Source organism: Scleropages formosus, chromosome 4 (genome assembly GCF_900964775.1).
Source record: "Scleropages formosus chromosome 4, fSclFor1.1, whole genome shotgun sequence".
NCBI classification, from domain to species: domain Eukaryota; kingdom Metazoa; phylum Chordata; class Actinopteri; order Osteoglossiformes; family Osteoglossidae; genus Scleropages; species Scleropages formosus.
In genome coordinates this window covers 30,527,877-30,545,412 of record NC_041809.1, presented here as the reverse complement: position 1 = coordinate 30,545,412, position 17,536 = coordinate 30,527,877, and the positions used below count along the sequence as shown (strand labels likewise).

The following is a 17,536-nucleotide window of genomic DNA, read 5'->3' as shown; positions in this document are numbered from 1 at the left end:
ACCATAACCCATTTAGACAAACTCTGTTGTCTGATCTTCTCGAGGAAATCCTGGTGCTGCCACAATGGAGAATAGGGTCTTTCTCTCCCACTTAGACTAAAATCACACATTTTTTTTCAGATGGCCACAGATACTTGACCTTTCTGAGTGGAAATGAGAAGTCCCTCTACACAAGGCCAAGGATGGTTAAGTTGCTAAAAGTGGTCTTGGTTCCCCGGTTCAAGAGAAAACCGAGCTGCAATATCATTGACATAAAATTTGTAAAATACATTTACTATTTCAGAAAACATTTTTACAGTAAATTTTAGATAAAAGGAAAAAAAACACGTAATAGTTTTATATTTTGCCTTGCTGCGTTGTGTCCTGTCAACACTTAACAGGAAAGGAAACCTGTAACCAAAAGTCTTTTTTAGCACGGCACAGTGACTATTATTTTGCAAACTTGCATCGAACAGTCAGATTCAGATTCAATAACTTGCAGTTAGGGGTTGCTTTTTAGAGTATACCAAACAGTGAAGTCCAGTTTCCAAACTGTTAATCCATATTTCTGTGTTTCTTAATCCTAGAATGATCAGATAGCTAGATTGTCAATACTGGGGCACTAGGCCAGATTTACTATGCTAACACTGTATTTCATACACTAAATTAACTCCCTAGCTAGTTTGATCTCTACGTGTAAAACCAAAAGCCACGATAGTGTCCTTACCAGTAACTAGCTATTGTCTTCAAAGCATTTGGGCATTCCAAAAATGTATTGGAGTAATTTAAAGCGTTAGACCAATTGGTATAAAATTAAACTTCATCACACTGACAGAGGGTGACAGTTTGGGTGGGTGGGATTACAAAATTGCAAAACCAAGGAACTTTGGCAAAGTATGTATTCGGATCTATTTAATTTCCTACGCAGTCAATAAAACATCCTGTGTTCCAGCATATTAAACATTTAACTGCAAGTAAAACCTTTAATGCATAGGTAACATTTGTTTTTCAGTGCATTACAGCAACAACAAATCAATGGTAGGTAGTATAAATATACAGCCAATGCAACTGAATACACAGAGAATGAGGTGGAAGTACTGTGTGTTTATTTAACTGAAGAAAACAAAAGCTTGATCCAAGGATGGTCGAAACATCTTATACTGTCTGCACCCCCACGAACAATGGTGGACAACACTTGTTCCACAAGAGCAACTTCATTTCTGACAAAAGAACCTTTGAAAATCATACCTCAGCACAGTGATCATTATGAAAAGGGACTCAATGCCTTACAAAAACATTCAAACAATACAAAACTGCTGGCGATAGTTCAGTTATTGAATACAATATCTTCTAACAATAAAATACAGTTCACAGTACAACAATATCAAAGCCTCCGGAATGGTGGTTAAAGAGGGTTCGGTACGTAAGTTCACTATAACTCCAGTGTGCTTAGCTCTATTCAGATTGCACTCATAGTTGTAGAGCAGAAAAAAAAAAAAAACATCTAAGTGATAATCCTGCACGGTACAAACTTGGTTACCTCTTAAAATGGTTTTGCAGCAGGGAGAGATAGTCAAAAGAAACTTGCATTCTGTGCTACTAACGATAATTTATATTAATTTTTTGATTCTGATCTTATGATTAACCTTAAATTACAGCTAAAAGAGCTGTACACTCACTCAAACGAGAGGTCTGGCAGTTCAACTTCAACACTAAATTGAAAACAACAACAAATTTGCTCTTGGCCTACAGACGATTTTACATACATACACTATGTTCTAATCCTGTAGATCATGATAAATACGATGGCTTTATTTTATTCAAATAGACCAACTGAAAAACTTCAGATGCAGATAAGAGGTGTTCTGCATCTGAAAGTTGCCTTCAATCGAACTGGAAAAATAGAAAATTTTGTAAAAGGCAAAGAAGATACATTTATGGTAAAGCTACAAAGCACATGGGGTTGTAATATAAATAACTTGGTCTCATCAGCATTAATGCAGTTTTGGGATGTAGCACTGAAGATGGCACAGTGCAGAACACTGGCTGTGTATCCCACACTAGCACTCATCCTTGTACTCATTTGGAATGTGTTGAGTTAAAATATATTTCTGCTGTTTCATTATATGCTGGCAAATGCAAGTTATCTCCGTCATACTGCGCTCGACTTTAATTTTCCCTCTTTAGTGAATGCTGTACACAGAGTAATGCCAAAAGCAATGACTATAAGACTCAAGACATACTTTCACATACTTTCTGCAGTTACCTACTTACAAAAATGAAGGCTATGTAATTTTCAATATTTCCTGCAACTCTTTCCTGTAACTGCATTGTTATACGCTACAGTGCACATGCCACTTCGTATCTATGAAATCTTAACAATGGCTATGGCCAACTTCACATTTTTGCGTACAGTCTTTCTGCAATCAAAAGAACCCACAATCTCTGCTCATCATTATTTGCAGCAACAGCACATCTGTGGATTGCACTCTCGTCCCAGTGGATCTCGCTGTGGTCTGCTTGCGTTGAATCACAGTGTAAATCCATAAGCTACGCAACACACGACACAGTCCTGACGGCAGCCCCGCATGACAAAGCAATTACAATACAGATGCCGAAATGAACCTGTTATCCAAAGACAACAACTTCAGTACATTTTCTTATAGAATCCTTCCATATTTGTGTCGCTTTACTTGAAAGGTCATACAAAACAGTCCTTAAATGACGATTTTAGAGGAAAAAAAAAACAAAAAACAAAACATGGAGGTACTACCTACTTTAACATGTTTTTATTTCATTATACACACAGGTTCACCATATTGAGTGTGACACAATGTTTTAACCAGTACCTTATAAAACAGCATTTCACGACTCACATTTTACAATGGACATCTTCACTACATTTATAAATTCACAGTGCTGGACTGGAATGAAATGTAAAGAAACATTATACAGCAAACTAATTAAGGAAACATTATTTCTTAGTGTAGCTGATACCTTTATTTATAACAAATGACAAAGAATTCCTAATATTAAATATAACTTCTGATTGGGAGTACGATTATTACTAGAGGAATCCTATGCTAGCCACTCACTTCAAGTACTGTGGATGGCGTTGAAGTCGTAACTGTGGACTAATAGTTTGTACTAGGTTGTACTTTTCTTACGACTGCAAAATAAATAATCAGCCAGTACATAATGTGCATGAGGCTGGGAAAATTCCTAGTCAAGTTTTTCTAGAATTTTTCCATTTTAACAGACTTAGGCAGACACTACAACCATGGTTGTAGCATTCCTTCAAATTACAACAAAGGATTTATCATTACTTTAAACAAATAATAACAGAATTTATTATTATTATTATTATTATTATTATTATTATGTTTTTAGATTTACATGTTAGCAAATCTTAGCTACGGTGGAATTATAATGGGAATCTGACGTTATGCCTCCTTATATACCTTTTGCAAAAAGACTGGGCTGTTGTATGGACTGTGTAATTAAGTAGTTTAATTAGGTACGTTACCTTGTATTTCGCTACATAGCTTGCTCACTATACCTTCATGTGTACCTCATTGGTACCATTCCATCACTTTAACACATTCTTTTATAGAACCCTTCTTTGATTAATAAAGCTTCTTTAACAAGCAAGAGAGTGACTGGACTTTCTGAATGTAAGTTGACACTGTATTGTGGGCCTGATACTCTTCAGGCACTGCAGTTACAGCATTTTAGTGGTGGTGATTTGCAAACTGCTGAAATTAAGGTTCGTAACAAGAGAAAGCATTAAAAACATTTCAGGCACAAGCATGAAGCACAATGCTTTCGTGTTACTCTGTTAAGTCTATAATTTCATAACGTATACTTACAGGTTGTTGCATTAAAAATATAAAATGTCCTATTAATATGTATATGCTAGTTTTGTCCCACTCTGTGGCACTGGAGGGACATATTCAAAGAGATACAGAGTAAATGTTTACTATTTCAAGGTTTGATAAGTGCTACTAAACTACTTTTAGCATATATTAATATCTTTTCATTCCTCTATAAGCGAAGAATAAAAATGGATGAGGTGCCCTGAATCAAAGCTGAAAAATGTTAAAACATTAAAACACAGAAATGAGACACAGGAGAGATGCTGCTATATTGTTCTTGAATCATAAAAGGTTTCAAGTGGTCATCTGCAAAAAGGTGATGAATATGGTGCACTTCACCCAGGAGATAGCATAAGTGGAGATACCATAAGTAATTAAAAAAGGAGAAAGGAAGTTCAAACAAAAATCTCCATTGTGAATACAAAATATCAAGCAAAACAAACAGTGGTGTTCCACAAAGGCTCATGGCGACGTGTCGAACATCGATACTGCATCAGACATTCTTCACATGACACCATTTCCAGTATACATCCATATGATTATTTATTCTGCTAGGGGTCACGTGGCTCAAATTTTGCTCAGCATAAACCTGCAATGAAACTTTTCTTCTTTCCACCAGTGTGCTTGACACACCTCATGGAGCCAGTGGGAACAACACATTATTCTATCTCGGAAAAAGGAACACGTACGTAAGATTAATCTGGATGTACAATCCAAAAAGGCACTCTCTTCATCCAGCTCTCACTCTGAGCAAGCTCAGAAATCAAATCCAACATGAGGTTCATTGTAATGGATAGTGCACAGGTGGGCTCTCAGTAAACAAAAGCAACTTCAAATGCTGTTGCATCACCACCTCAAGGGTCGAAAGTGTTGGGGGGGCAGACAGTTCTGACTACTTATGATGTTCCTACAGCTCTCTACTGGCGGCCCGGTTATAAGCGACTGGCTATGGAAGCAGATATCCAGTAACCATGCAGGCTCACTCTACTAAACATCGCAAAGGCGGTGGCTGTTGACAGATTAACACTGCAGAAACCTGACTTTCTAAACAAAGCTACATGGCTGGGATCAGACTACTTTTACGCTCCTTTGTATTGTTGCTGCGAGTAAGATCAGAGTAATTGGTGATGGAAGGCAACATTTCTAACACACCCGACAACAGTTTTTCTGACAGCAACTCAACAAATAAACATTTAAGTATATCTACGGAAAACTACATAATATATATCTAAACCTATGTAAACTTGCAAATATCAAAATGAAGTCAAACAAATATACATTAGCAAATAATTGACAGCACTTTGCCATTTACATGGAATTTGCCTTGCAGACTTCTGATGTGAGTTTACTTCTGTGGGTTTGATTTCATGATAACGGGTTTCCTGTTGACATATGTAGCCCAGTAAGCTAAATTAAAAATGAAAAAAAGGACAGGGAAAATTATACGTGATATCTTATCCACTCTGCTGACGCGATTGTAAGATTTTCTGCTTTCAACAAGGTGCTCTTCCACTTTGGGAATTTTGACAGGGACTGCGGTGGCACTCTTGGCAATGGTGGTCAACCCTGGATCTTTTGCTACGTTGATGGTGTAGGTTGTTCCCACAATGTTAAATGTGTTGTTGGCTTTTTTGGAAAGTGAAGCAGACTCCCTTCTCTGAAAGATAAAAAAAAAACACACACACATGCAGTTATAATTATAACACCTTCACAAAACAAAGCAAAATAATTCATTTTTGCCTAATTAATATCAAATGAGAGTAGGGTAACACAGTTCAAAACTTTTTGGGAGCATTTTTTAATTAAATGTTTACAGTAGTGTTGTCTACATATTGTTCATATCTGATTATAAACAAGGAGAGTTGGTGGGTGGAAAGAGAGAAGGACAAGCAAACAGTATTATAAACTCATTAAAGTTGGAGGTCATTTTTTGGGTTCAGGAGTGAAGAAAGGCAGTGAAGCCGTCCTTGAAAGAAATGCTTCTGTCAGATGTCTGGTGCTGTATTAGCCTTGCAGATTCACTGCCATTGCTTAACTTAGAAGGTCATAGTTCCAGATGAAATCACACACACACACAGAGTCTGAAACCACTTGTCCCAAGCGGGGTTGTAGCAAGCCGGAGCCTAACCTGGCAACACAGGGAGTAAGACTGGAGGGAGAACGGATACACCCAGGACAGGACGCCAGTCTATTGCAAGGCACCCCAAGCGAGACTTAAACCCCAGACCCACCGGAGAGCAGGACCTGGTCAAACCAGCTGCGCCACCGCACCCCCTTCAGGTGAAATCATGTAAGTGAATTACAAACCTAAAACGAATACATTGACCCAATGATTTTAAAATAGAGACCTAAAGGCAAAGTGAAAATCACCAGAAAAGACTTAATGAAGAAGTTCTAGCTATTCCTTTATGCTTCATTTGTGTATAGACTAACATAAGTAAGAATTTTATTTACCAAATCTATATTTTTACCTTCAGCATGCAATGCAGGTAGTGCTGCTGCCTCACAGTCCCTGGGCTGTTTGGACATACATTGTGAGGAATTTGCATGTTTTCCCAGTGTTTGCATGGGATACATCTGGATGCTCTGGTTTCCTCTCACAGTCCAAAGATGTGTATTTCAGGTGTACTGGCGACTGTAAATGAAGGGGGTGCGGTGGCGAGTTGGGTTGGACCTCATCCTGCTCTCGGGTGGGTCTGGGGTTTGAGTCCCGCTTGGGGTGCCTTGTGACAAACTGGCGTCCCGTCCTGGGTGTGTCCCCTCCCCCTCCAGCCCCATGCCCTGTGTTGCCAGGTAAGGCTCCGGCTCCCCGCGACCTCGTATGGGGCAAGCAGTTCAGGCGATGTGTGTGTCTGGTGACTGTAAATGCATGTAAATGCATGTAAATGCATGTTTGGTAATCCTGTGGTGGACTGGCATCCTGTCTGGGATTTTGTCTGCTTGCAGGCTCCAAAATGCTCTGACCCTGACTTGTATTAGTAGTTCGAGAGTGAGAAAGGGTAAAATATAATATATGTATGTATATATCTTAAGAAAGAGTTGGAAGTAATAATGAAGTAATAATGCAGAACAGATAAAGAATGGAATACATTCCTTAAAAGGTATAAATATCTGAAAGTATGGGATGTTGCAGGATTTGTATCTCAGCAGGACTACTCTATAATTCTGCTCTGCTGAGGTCTTGGGAAACAGCACATTCTGCAGAAACAGTAGCGCAGGTCTCTTTACTCCTCGATTATTAAAGTAGAACATGCAAGTGAACATGAATTAAAGATGCTTTTAAATCCCTAATCACGGTAAGTGTACCTTTCTCTCTGTCGTTTGTTCTCTCTATGAGCTCCAACACACGCAGCAGCCACACAATGCATTGAAACAGTCAAACAAACAAACTTACACAAAGCACAGCCTACTTAGACAAACACTCCTCTGAGGCAACAGACATCTGAATAAAATCTGTTTCGCAATCGCATCTTTTTAACAAGCTGAACTAATTCCAAAGCATAAATAAGACCCTACCCTAATTTGTCATTGCTTGGGATGAGCCAGTCGTTAACTGGCTTTTTTTTGGCAGAAGGGCTAACGAAGATAATGAAGAAGGCCATTCCCAGTGCCCAGTGGCTTCAGCCTCCAGCCACCAGCCACGTTTCCGCCGAGGGAAGTGTAGAGCAGGGCACTGAACCCGAAAATGTGCCAAAGGCAGGAAGAGCAGTAAACCCAGTCCGTCAACAGGGAAGCACCAGCACTGGCCTACGAGCAAGGCTAACGAGGAGCTTTAACTGTGACTAATTGAAACGAAATTCTGAAAGCAGCAACCGTGTCAAGGGCCAACAAACCCAATGTCATGGTTAAGGGAGGCCGCTTATCACATTTTGACCACCAGTGACTCAGAAACTAGAAGATTGCAGGAGGCTTTTGTTTTGTGGTTATGGCTGCTTCACCTCTCATTCCTCTGCTTGATTCATAAGCATAGTTCATACCCCAATTAAGTCATAATTAACCCATTTTAAAAACACGGATACAAACGGTATGTAGGCTACATGTGGACGAGTCAGATATTGTTGCTGTAAAGATTCAGTAAGACCTTAGTTAAACCACAAGTTTCTTAGCCATATTTTAAAGGACAGAAAAAGCGACATATCTTTGATTTAGGGAACATTCTCAGGCACTGATAATAGTCTGTTTAACCGTTTCAGATTGCTCTGAATTTGCATATGTAACACAGCGGGTGATGAGAACTTGCCCCAGCTGTCTTATCTGGAAGGTCTACAGTTAGCGTCACACATTTACGTACCACCGCATTTAGAAGCTCCAATCTGAATTTGACATTACAGCAGCCAAAGCCACAGATTTTGAACCCAGATGGACTCGCAACGGAGTGTCCCTCGTACGTTATAATTTTAATTATTATTCCTCATACAATTATAATCTATACATTTTTACTTCTGCTTAGTAATCGTCCTCAACTCTCAATGTTTATTATATTACTGTATGGGATATAATGGTCCCCAAGCAGAAGTTAAATCGGCTTTTTTGCTTCGCCTGATGCTTTGATTGCCGGCGCTCGGCATGTAGGGTGTTGTCAGACTCATCAAGTCTGAAGAGTAAAGTAGCATATTGTGTCAGTGCTTCCTTTTTCTTTTTGGCAGGGGCTAGAACACATGTACACGTGCACAAAGGAAACACCCTAGTGCAATGCAAACAAAGTGTCGTTTGGATGAACACTGTTCTCATTTGCTTTGCCTCTATTATGCATCCCTCTGGAAGAGTGTAACAGCTGCGTTTGCTCCTCTATCAGCAATATAAAACACAACGGCTCTATAATCGCTGCTCAAGAGCAGCTGCTAGCTGTTTACTTTATTTCTAGACCTCTAGTACTTTACATCAACCTGACATAAACATTTGTTTCCCAGTCTTTCGCTCCCAGAAGTCATGCTTATTTTATGCTTCTTTTTTTTTCTTTTTTTCTGCTGAGGCATACATTTCTTTTCTGTTGAGCTGCTAATGAATAAACAGATTACACAAAGTTGAGTCTAGGAGAAAAAGACAAAAAAAATGTATATTACAGGAACAAAAATGTCCTGATCAACACAAGTACATATTTGTGAGCAACATATAACGGATGCCAATGTACAAATAATTGTCATTCCTACATGCTGATGAATGCACACGGGTGATATGTGTTTGTTATATCGTTACTTTTGTCTTCAAACTTAATCAAAAACTACGTACAGTCTGTATAGTTACCACTCTGAGTGCTGGCCTTATTTGGTGTAACACTTTGTGTATAACACTTTATTTACTAGTATGAAACACATTTCCTCAACATAAGGTCAAGTACACAAGCTCTGTAGGTTTAATAATTTGCATGATTAAATACTGGAACTGATAAAAGACAAAAATTAATAATCAAAAGCAATAGTAGCGATGCGGAGACAGGAAAAAATCATTGTGAACGTTCAAACCACTGCTCATTGTTCTAACCTTATGAACATTAAACAGTGGGAAAGCTGTTATGAGATGCCATATTTCAAAGTAAAATATCTACAGAAGTGAGTAGTATGATGTAGTAGTTTAAGATAAGTTGGGATACAACATTTCGATAGATCATTACCAATAAATGCATACGTCTCCCTTCATTCACACATTTGCTTTGCAATTTAAATATTCATAGTTTTCACAATTCCATGCTTTTACATGTCCTTTTAGAAATATTGTGAACTAACAGTGAAGTGTTTCATGTTTGATTACTGCATCTTCATGAAAATAAATAATCACAGATTTTTAATCAAATTAACCATATCAATATACTCAGCAGGAAATCACATGCTCCCATCACAATTTTTACATCTTTGGGTATGAAGTCTCAGAAAGAACCCCTCATACTGTTATATTATGTGGATTTCCCTGTTGATTTAATGCATTACCGGTACCTATATCTTTCCAAGCTCAAAGTTGTGTCGTCGCTCACCCTCATTTCCTGCGCCTCTTTTTGTCCGTCCCAGGCCCAGCTGCGCTTGGTGAAGTAATTGACCGTGGCAAACTCAATGAGGGCAGAGAAGACAAAGGCATAGCAGACCGCCATGAACCAGTCCATAGCAGTAGCATAAGCCACCTTAGGCAGCGAGTTCCGGGCACTGATGCTCAGCGTTGTCATGGTGAGGACGGTAGTGACACCTGAGAGGAAGACATAAGGAAAAAATATGAAATGAGTCACAGATACACAACCGATTCCCTGCATTTTAACCTTACAGCTACTTATACAACTCCCACCATATCCTTCCCCTTACAAACCATAAAAAACTCACATTCAGCAGCATTCCTGCACCTTCTCCCTACTTTTCCCTATTGCTGTAGTCCATTTGAACCAGAGCTTTACTTTGTCCCATGGGGGTAATAGATAGCATTTGGCAAACAATGCAAGGATTCTGGGCATTCATAATGTACAGGTTCTGCCACCTGTACATCAGGGCTGTGGGTGGGGGTGCACTGCAACATAATGAAGCATTTAAAGACATTGAAAGTCTCCCAGTGTGCTAGAGCCCATTATCAGAAAGGCTGGTACTTAGAGATCAGGTGGAGAAGGTCAGCCGTTTTGGAAATGAAGGTGATCAGGGATTTGTGCTATCATCTCCTTGACTGACAGTATCCTCTATTTACTTTTACTGCTGTAACACCAATAAACTAATACTCTTAATTAAGAACACATTAAAAATACTTCTTGATTGCTTTTTCCATGACAACGTCTAAATCTGGAGACACACACATATTCCATAATTTGCCTGTATACCTCTCAGTGGTAGACATATGTAACTGGCAAAGTTTCTTTTTTCAGCAGATCAAGGTTTACATCAACATGTAACAGCACTGACCCAAGAAAACTTAAAAGGTCATACATCATACAAAGAACAAATATTAAAATAAAGAGTAACTTTACATAAAAAAAAAAAAAATCTACCCTGTCATGTTTTACGGAGTGTGAAATATGTTTTGATAAAAACCATTTAAATGTCACTTGTCATGCATGAATTATTATCCTTCCCCGTGCTGGTTCTCATTCTAAATCTACTACTGACAAAATTCAAAATTTTGTTCTTTGCTCCATGGAAGATATATTCAAATATTAATGAAATGTTTACACCTGTAGCATTCAATGAAAATATGGTTAAGGAATGTCTTGTAGCTTTTACAACAGAAATTCACAGCTTTCAGTTTGTCATTGAGCTGAAAATGTCAAAATCACAAATATGCAGTATGACACCTTAAAAACTAATTTCAAAACATGCAAACTACTTGTAAAGTATTAATGGCAATGCATTTATTAATAAAAATACAGAGAAAAAGGTAAAAATGAGTACTTAAAATCCAAACTTTTTTTCCCAAGGACACAAATAGGAATAAGCAAGTACAAAATCAACCTGTAATTCCAGCTTGGTCAACTGTTAGTTGTCAATTACTGACCTAAAATGCAAATCACATACAAATATCCCAAATGACAGAATTTCTCCAAAGTTGCAGATGTAAACTCGAAGTATTACTTTATGATATTAAGGTGGTCAGAAGAAAGCTCAGGTATCATTATACAGGCAAACAATATGTTGTACAAAATAGCACGGAAGATCCTCATTAAACTTTGCGCTAGACTTCACGTTTGCCTTGGCGGGGGCGGGGTGGTTTGGTGGGGAAAGTGCCGGGCATATTAAATACAGTGTCAGTCATGATCTTATTGTGGTAGGACAACTATTCTTCCATTGTGCTGCTTTTCGGCTCAAGCCATAAATCATGCATTACATTTGGGTGAGCGAGAAAATTACAAACAGGATTATCCACAGGAAATATCAGGTCGTGTCAACGAGAGGAGTCCCAGCGCTGGCACGTGGCCACAAAGTGACTCATTAATTAAATATCAACTTTCGAGTGACATTTTGAAACTGCCACAAAGTCTATGCATGCTGGTGGGCTTCCAGTGGTGTTTCATTTGAGGGGACAACTTTCCCTTGTTCCCCTAAACACTCTGACTGCCTTATAGCCCATCCTCTTATTAACAAAAAAACACAGCAAATTTGTCACCATATGTTTAGACTGCTTCTTGTGCTGTGGCTTAGAAGACACAGTGTCCTGTAAGCACCAGACATGTCAGACACTGAAACGTATTTGAGACGCTTACTCAGTATGAGTGAGGTCCGACTATGATGTGTTGTACCTCTCCTCACTGCATAATCTGCAGAAACCCTGGGGAAACATGGTGCGTGACGACTGATGTCTCTGCCTGGTTGGTCATCACTCAAGCACATATTCCTTTAGAGATTTCAGCAAGTTGGAAACTCATTGTGCATATCATTTTCTGCATACTGAAATCATACTTCATCAAAATGCCTGGGACTGGAAGGTTTCTGAAAATAAGCTTTACATAGCTTACTTTTCCACAGACTGTAACAGCAGGATAATTCTTCTTACTGATACCATGCGGTATAAGTGCTGCACTAAAGGGTAAAAAAATCAGTGGAGCACCTCTTGGTGTTTCAACCTGCAACATCTTCATACCTGCAAGTACATGACATTTTGCTAAGTCACTGCTACCTCTAACACTGTAAAGATAATGTTCATTATTACTCTATTTCTGTATAATTACTTCTGCAAAGTTAAGAAAAGCAGCGACACTGAAAATTTCTCCTATGTGTCTTTATCTGGGATTTGCGCCCAGCAACACTCATATGGTTGCTCCTCTTCTTAAGAATAGGCTTGCATGTGTTTAACACCATAGGCATTCCTCTGTTCTAAGGTGATACTTGTGCCTAAACTACTCTATATTTTTTGTCTGGCTAAAGGAGCTCAGTGAAAATACAGGGCGTTTCTATCAGGGCCACCCTGTGCATCACCAATTACCCTATATTCTCAAGCCATAGAATGAACCATACTCAGGGCAGGAATTAAGAGGTAACAATATGTTTCATACTGTTGTTTATTATATGTATAAAACATATTTAAGCCATATTTATGCCAAATTTGCATAGCTGTACATAGTACAGTCATTTTCACGTATTTAAACACATACGGAAATTCGTTAACAGAAAACTGCATGTAAATCACAGCTGTTTGTATCATTCATCATATCTGGGCTTTAAATGAAATTCATCCTTGTGTGACAAATCTATTTTTGTCATTTTTGCTTAGGGATTGCAACAGTACTCAAAAAGCCCCAGTGGTCACCGAAGACAGGATCTGGCTCATTCCCAGAAGATCTTTTTTCTCATTCACCTTCAGGGTAACAGGGAAAGAGACATGCAGCTTTGTTCTGCTATTTGATTGTAGATTTCTGTGCTCTCAGAGCTATCCTTACCTTGGCACAGGCTTGTACACCAAGTTTAATACTGCAGTGATATTACTCCTGGGCCATGTAGGCCAAGCGAGAACACTTTCCTGATGACAATTTCACTGTACTCTATGGCTACCCTTACTTTTGACTTCAAGCGATCGAAAAAAGGCCTGACTTTAATTTCTGCTTTCAGCTGGTATCAGCGGTTGACAGCCTCTTCCAGCATGGTCGCTGGGGAGAAAGATCTCGCGCATCTCAGTTCCCTTCACCAGCAGAGCCAGGGTCGGCTCCTCTTTGCATCTGATGCGTCTGCCCAGAAAAGCGTTGACAAAGCTAGAGTGAAGTTAGGAAAAGCTCGATAAGCAATCATCCCCAAAAAATCCGAGCAGGTTCTTGCTGCCTTGCACATCCAATATCCTGTGCAGAAGACATGACCTGAAAGGATCACTTTATCACCTCATCTTTGAAAGCGGCTTGCCTCACTTCTCATCCTCGACCTCATCTTTAACCCACTCCAACTTTCCTGCTTGTAATCAGTAATTAATTAAGTGGCTTTGTAATTACAGGTCAATCCAGTGTCTTAAATCTCAAATCTAGAATTACCACAGCTCAGGCCACAGTGAGCAAACATCTTTACTAAGCACAATTTTGTGACACTGTGGCACCCCTCCTTCTCAGGCTTCAATTTTAGGACCTTAGGATGGATGTCAGAAAGTCTGCAGATTCTATAGCAAAAATTTTGTCTTTGTCTCTCCAATTCATGTGATTCATCCTGCTGGTCTGAAATGGTCATGGTCATCGTTATCGTGGTCGATCCATAACCCTGCTTCAACTGCACTTCCAAGTTTTCATGTTGATTCAATTAAAGTGTTACAGTAACTCTTGTACCTACAATGAGGTCTGCAAAAAGTATGATCAGACGAAGGAAAAAGACTCACCAAATACTGTGCGTGCAGGCACTGACTCTCTGTTCAGCCAGAAGGACACCTGAGACAGGATGACAGTCATGATGCAGGGAAGATATGTCTGAATCACAAAATAGCCGATTTTCCTTTTCAAATGGAAATAGGCTGTCATCACAATATATTCTCCTGCAGGGGGGACAGGGGAGAGAGAGAGTGAAAAAAAGAAGAGAGAAAGAGGATTAATTATTGAAATGGTTCAAGTAAAGAGTTAAAGCCAGATTATACTATTTATGAAATTTTATAAACCAGACTACACAGCAGTTCACAATAATAACCATAATATTTCTAGGATGTAGCTTTACATGCAGTGAATACATATCTTGGATTTCTTATCTGCTCATTCATATGCGATCCACCACTTAAGATGACATCATGATGTAAGAAGCACAATGGTCAAACTGCATCTTACTGCCTTGTGTACTTCAGCGCTGCTGCATGAAATGACAGGCTGAAACAAAATGTTATCTGATAACAATTGCAGAGTTTTTAAAAAAAATCATCTTAACTCCTTTCCTTGGCCACCTAAACAAAGGAAAAATGCCGAGCACAGAATCACTGAAAACATATTGCTTTTGAGCTGTGCAAAAGTGTCAAAATCATCGAGCAAGAAAGACCATTTCTGTCTGAAAGGTAGGCCAATTAAAGAACATAAGATGACAGCAACTCTTAAACCTGTATTCTTTAACAAAAATGGTCTATCCAGTAAAGCAGCTGAACATCTGTTAACACCTGAAAGGGTAATATGTCAAAACTGGAACTTAAGGCACTTGGCTGTAGGAGTCTAAAAATAGCTTAAGATTTTAGTACATAAACCCAAATTCCCACAATGTGCTACCGGTTAGATGGCTTGATTGTTTTATACCACTATGACTGAAGAAACAAATATATCCCAAAACTGAATTCACTATTTTTGTCAGTGGGTCTAGGATTCATATAAAAGTTTAACTTGTTGTATATTGGTTGCTCATATAGTGTTGAACAAAACTATGTCTTTATTTCCATAAACTGCTAGGATTTCCATCTTCAAAGCCTGTATAGTTCTTTGTGGAATAAGTTATGGAGGGAAAAACATACAATGCTTAAATTCTACTTCACTGGGGCAAAAACAATGCAGTTTGAATGCTGTTAATGTGAGAAGCATCAGGATGTTCTGGTAGCCTCCCTCACCCTACCCCATGCCTGCTGCCTGTCCAGTGACAACTCTGAGCAAGACGGTGAAAATCATTTCCTCCCAGGTGACGGTCCTTTTATTTTTCTCGCTCTACACCATCCCCCATCTCTCTCCATGGGTCAGGGCATCACTGATGCTGACAGACCCCACTCCTCTACACTCCGCAGACCTTCTCTGCCTCCTGAGGCCACACCGACATGAATGACACCGGCGGAACTCGATCGATGGCGAGCCACTCACAAGGCAGCACAAATAAATGTCTTCATGAAGGATTGATAGCATTTGTAAGAGGGGAATGAAGCACATACGAATCTGTGAAAGTAATAAATGAAATGGCCCGGAATACAGTTTCAGTTAGTTTGTGCTGCAAAAAAGAAAATGTGAATGCAATGTGTTTATGTAACAGACATACGAATCGGGATACATTGAGCTTTTTTTTTGAAAATAGCTTTATCTCAAATTTAAGTGAGGAGACAAACATAAACAGTCATGCTGTGTTTGATTTTTTTTTTAAAAATGTTTGTACCATGTCAGTGTTTCGATCATATGTCATGGTTATAGCACAGGTTACCTGTGCTGGAGCTGATAGTCTCTTTGCCGATGACATGCCCCAGCAGGTCATACTGGTTGAGTCGTGAGCCATCCTCTGCCACAGCAACTGATCGCTCGTCACCTTTTGTCCAGATGTAGACCACTTCATTATTGGTGTAGGCATCTTTCCATGTGAAAGGGACAGGGAGCAAAAGTGTAGAGGGGTGGATATGAGATTTCATTATTATTCATCATTAGCATCATCATAATTACACTTATTTTGGTAAGCCAGTACTTCTACCCAATATGAATTAAGAATATTATTAGTTTATATAGCTGGATAAGTCGATAAGGAAGAAGATCTGGTTCAATTCCTTTCTAAAACGCCTGGCTCCTCCAGGGATTTGCACAGAACACTTTAAGGTTACGTGTCAGTTTTTTTAACAAGAGAAGTTATAATATAACTGGAGAAAAATTACAATTTTACAGTAACTATCCACAAGGTAAATGTTCCAGCTGGTACCGACTAAAGCTGAGTATTTCTGTCATTCTGTCACATTACAGATGCCATGTGTTCCAGATACAGCAGTAGAGGAAAATGAATAAATATAATGAGGTTTTCTTAGCTTATTTAATAAGAAAAGACTTTTGTAAAGTGTAGAAAAAGAATAAACCTGAACTAAATGTGAAAGGAACAAATTCATGGGAATGAGACACAGAAAAAGACCCTGAGGCATTTGGATTAGAAGAAATACACTTTATATGGCAGCCTACAACTTATTAATTAATTTTTAATGACCAAAGAGAACAGTTATTGTTTTATTCTGTTGAAAGGATAGTCATAAATTGTGGATGGGATCATCTGTAATGCTGCTTCATTTATAATTGACCACAATTTGTCATGATGTGTTCTGTTCTCCTCTCAAATAAATATTTGCATTTTATAGCTGCTGAAATATGCTCGGGAGAATATTTCATGCTGGTCCCTCGTGTCTGAAAGTCAGAAAATGTCAGTCATATTGAACACCTTCAGGAAACGGTGAAGAGTTGACTCTTCGGAACTTCAGAAATTATAGTCACTGAATTTCTGTTCATTCAGTTCTCTGAAGAGGGCAATATCTCAAAGTCCACCTTCTCTGTACTGCTTGTGTTACATGGCAGACAGAGTGAAGAGCAAGCAGAAGTACATCTGTCAAGCACATTGCACATTAGTTGAAGTATTTCTCCCTTATGATTCACGCTTTTGCGTTTGTTGTGTTTGCATCTGTCGATGCAGCACTTTTCTGTTTCTTCAGCAATAGGAAATGACACGATAGATAAACACACAATGTACGTGTTAAATAAATATATATTTTCCCAATAACAGAAGTGCATGGCCAAACACTTTGCTCACATGAAACAAAAACAAATAGCAAACAGAAAAAAGCAAACCAAAGCAACATTACACAATCAACAAATAAAGCTTTATAATATATTATCCATTCATTATCAGTTATCATTATCAACAACCGCTTGTCCAGTGCAGGGTTGAGATGAGCCTGGAAGTGTTAAGCATGAGGTAGCGATTCACCAATTCATCTGAAACACGTATCGTTGGACTGTGGGAGGAAACCCATGCAAACGAAACGAAAACATGCAAACTCTGCACAGATTAAACATGAATGGAGGCCACACCTCAATGCACAGTTCAGGCTCTGTGAGG

General features: G+C 38.9%; 1 protein-coding gene across 2 annotated transcripts in view; it reads right to left on the bottom strand.

Annotated features, from left to right (window-relative positions):
* Nucleotides 1-5,199: 5,199 nt before the first annotated feature.
* The window catches only part of gabra3 (gamma-aminobutyric acid type A receptor subunit alpha3), an 85,646-nt gene continuing 73,309 nt past the window's right edge, over nucleotides 5,200-17,536 (bottom strand). For both annotated transcript variants that reach the window (XM_018751763.2, XM_018751765.1), the window contains exons 7-10: nucleotides 15,875-16,018; nucleotides 14,106-14,258; nucleotides 9,823-10,028; nucleotides 5,200-5,511 (exon numbers count right to left, since the gene is read on the bottom strand). In XM_018751763.2, the coding sequence (XP_018607279.1) occupies nucleotides 5,200-5,511; nucleotides 9,823-10,028; nucleotides 14,106-14,258; nucleotides 15,875-16,018 (815 nt within the window). The remainder of the gene's footprint in view (nucleotides 5,512-9,822; nucleotides 10,029-14,105; nucleotides 14,259-15,874; nucleotides 16,019-17,536) is intronic.